Source organism: Etheostoma cragini, chromosome 1 (genome assembly GCF_013103735.1).
Source record: "Etheostoma cragini isolate CJK2018 chromosome 1, CSU_Ecrag_1.0, whole genome shotgun sequence".
Lineage (NCBI taxonomy): Eukaryota > Metazoa > Chordata > Actinopteri > Perciformes > Percidae > Etheostoma > Etheostoma cragini.
The window spans coordinates 1,224,516-1,226,779 of NC_048407.1; the positions used below are offsets into that span (position 1 = coordinate 1,224,516).

The window sequence follows — 2,264 nt, forward strand, 5'->3', positions numbered from 1 at the left end:
CCCCCCCCCCCCGTTGGTTCATTTGTGGTCTACTAAAAAGCTGCCAAGCTTGAGACAATCTTACTCTCATTCGCCATGCAGCATAAGGCTTACTCTCTCCTCTCCATGCATTATTTAGCAGGGTGGCTCCTGAAGTGGGGTGCCGGGTCCAGGGGGATGCTCATAGGGCCCTCCAGGGATTCTCTGGAAAATTAAAAGCAGTTTAATTTCACTGCTGCTTCAGCTCACTACACTTTTAGATAATGAGAGTATATAAAGACAATTATTTTCAGTGTAAACTTCCCTCTAGCTTACCAGCAACAAAATAAACAAGACATGTTCCCAGAGAAGAGTTTCCGTGGAAGCATTCTTATGAGTGGTAAATTATGGGTTCGGGACTTAATGTGTCTCTAATTATTTCAAGAGCAGCCAGAAGGAGAGTTCAACATGAAAAAGGCATACAGTCTAATAATATACTAATTACGCAACACCGAGTTGATTTAAGCAGGAGAAACCTTTATTCTCAACCTCAGTAAGTAAACACATTTAGTAGCCTGAACATTCATTTACAAATCAAATCCGCAAAACAAAATAAATTACATACACCTGCAGTTAATCGGTAGTTAAAAGTGCAAACCACTTGGAAAGGCATGAGCTCATTCTTGTGAAATAAATATGTGAACACACTAAAGCGCTTGGCCTGATTAACTTTAAAAAGACAACCAACAGTACAACTACATCTGGAAACAAGCTGGAGTAAACTGCCTTATTCAGCTGTTCAAAATGTCAAAACTTAAAAGTCATAGAGACGTCAGAAATTAGAAATTTGCAGAATGCAACAGAGAAAACCTTGTTTGGCACTCACACGCTGCACTGTGATATGATCAACTGAGAAAAGATGAACGTGCACTCGGCCAACCCAAAGGCAGTCATCATTTTGGTGAGATTGGGAGCAGAACCACGTTTCCCAGACTTCCCAGACTCAGGGTGTTGCGTGTGTCCCGTTTGGTTCACTTTGCAACAGTTGCTGCTGCTCTTGCACATTAATATCACAGAATACAATTCAGTTTAATTTCACAGATAATAAAATCTGAAGAATTGATTTACCATATCCCAGTAAAATAAAAACAACAGAGGTAAAACAAGTAGACAAAGACAACGGACAGTAACACACACACACGTGGTTTTCAAGTAACGTTACACATTTTAACACTCGGTACCAACGGTGCTTCCCTTCCAGTCAATAAACAGCTTGGGACGATCAACAGAAATCTGAATAACTTGGTCCACATAATTCTCTAATGACACAAGTGATGATCATGCTGCTGACTACAGCAGGTCCAAAGAAATCCCTGCTTTTAAGTCCCGGTGCTCTCCATCAGGATTTGTGTGTCTCCACGGGCTTGTTGCAGCTCCTGTACTTCTAACACAGGAATGAAGAACTGAAATGGAACATAAATATTTCACATCGGTCTGAGAAACTGAAGAAAATATCAAAAAGAAACGTTTTGGGGCAAATGAGGATCCATTTATTGGCCTTTGAAATGAGACTGAGTGAAAATGTGTGTGTGAAGGGGGAAGGGGGGTGAGTCGGAGGACAGGAGAGGGATTCTCCCATCATGCAGCATTCTTCCTTCACATGGCATCGAAATGGAAACGGTGGGCTTCCTGTCTCTTCTCGCGATCGTCCGCTTTCTGCACACACACACACACACACACACACACACACACACACACACACACACACACACACACACACACACACAGTCAAGGATTTGTGGTATAACTTCATGTATCACACAATCAGTAACGTCATCCTTAAACATGTTCTGCTTTGATGAATACACAGAACATGAACATCATTAATACCACTACATAATAATTAATAGGGATGCACCGATGTGTTTTTGGCTGAACTCTGGTACCGGCCAATAATCGTTATGTTGACCGCCGCTGGCCTGTCGGCAAATAAGATGACATTCACCCACGGCAGTCAGTTTATCTGCTGCATTCATCATGTGCTGGCTACATTTTTAAAAGGTTAAAAAGCGTTTTAAAACAGTTATTTGAAAAAAAAAAAAACTTTTTCATTTAGAAAGAAAAGATTATATAAAGTACTCATATTACGCTTTTTACCTTTCCTTTATTGTAATATATATCTTTGTTGTACATGTTATATGTTTACAAAGTGAAAAAGCCCAAAGTCCTACTCTGCTCCTGACTGGCTAGTAGTCCTTACCTAGGTACTGTCAGGGCCTCATACTCTGCTTCTGACTGGCTAGTAG

General features: G+C 40.8%; 1 protein-coding gene across 1 annotated transcript in view; it reads right to left on the bottom strand.

The window, feature by feature from the left end:
* Window positions 1–474: 474 nt before the first annotated feature.
* The window catches only part of itfg1 (integrin alpha FG-GAP repeat containing 1), a 28,732-nt gene continuing 26,942 nt past the window's right edge, over window positions 475–2,264 (bottom strand). Inside the window, exon 6 of the mRNA XM_034871391.1 lies at window positions 475–1,674. Coding sequence (XP_034727282.1) covers window positions 1,615–1,674 — 60 coding nt within the window. The 3' untranslated portion in view covers window positions 475–1,614. The remainder of the gene's footprint in view (window positions 1,675–2,264) is intronic.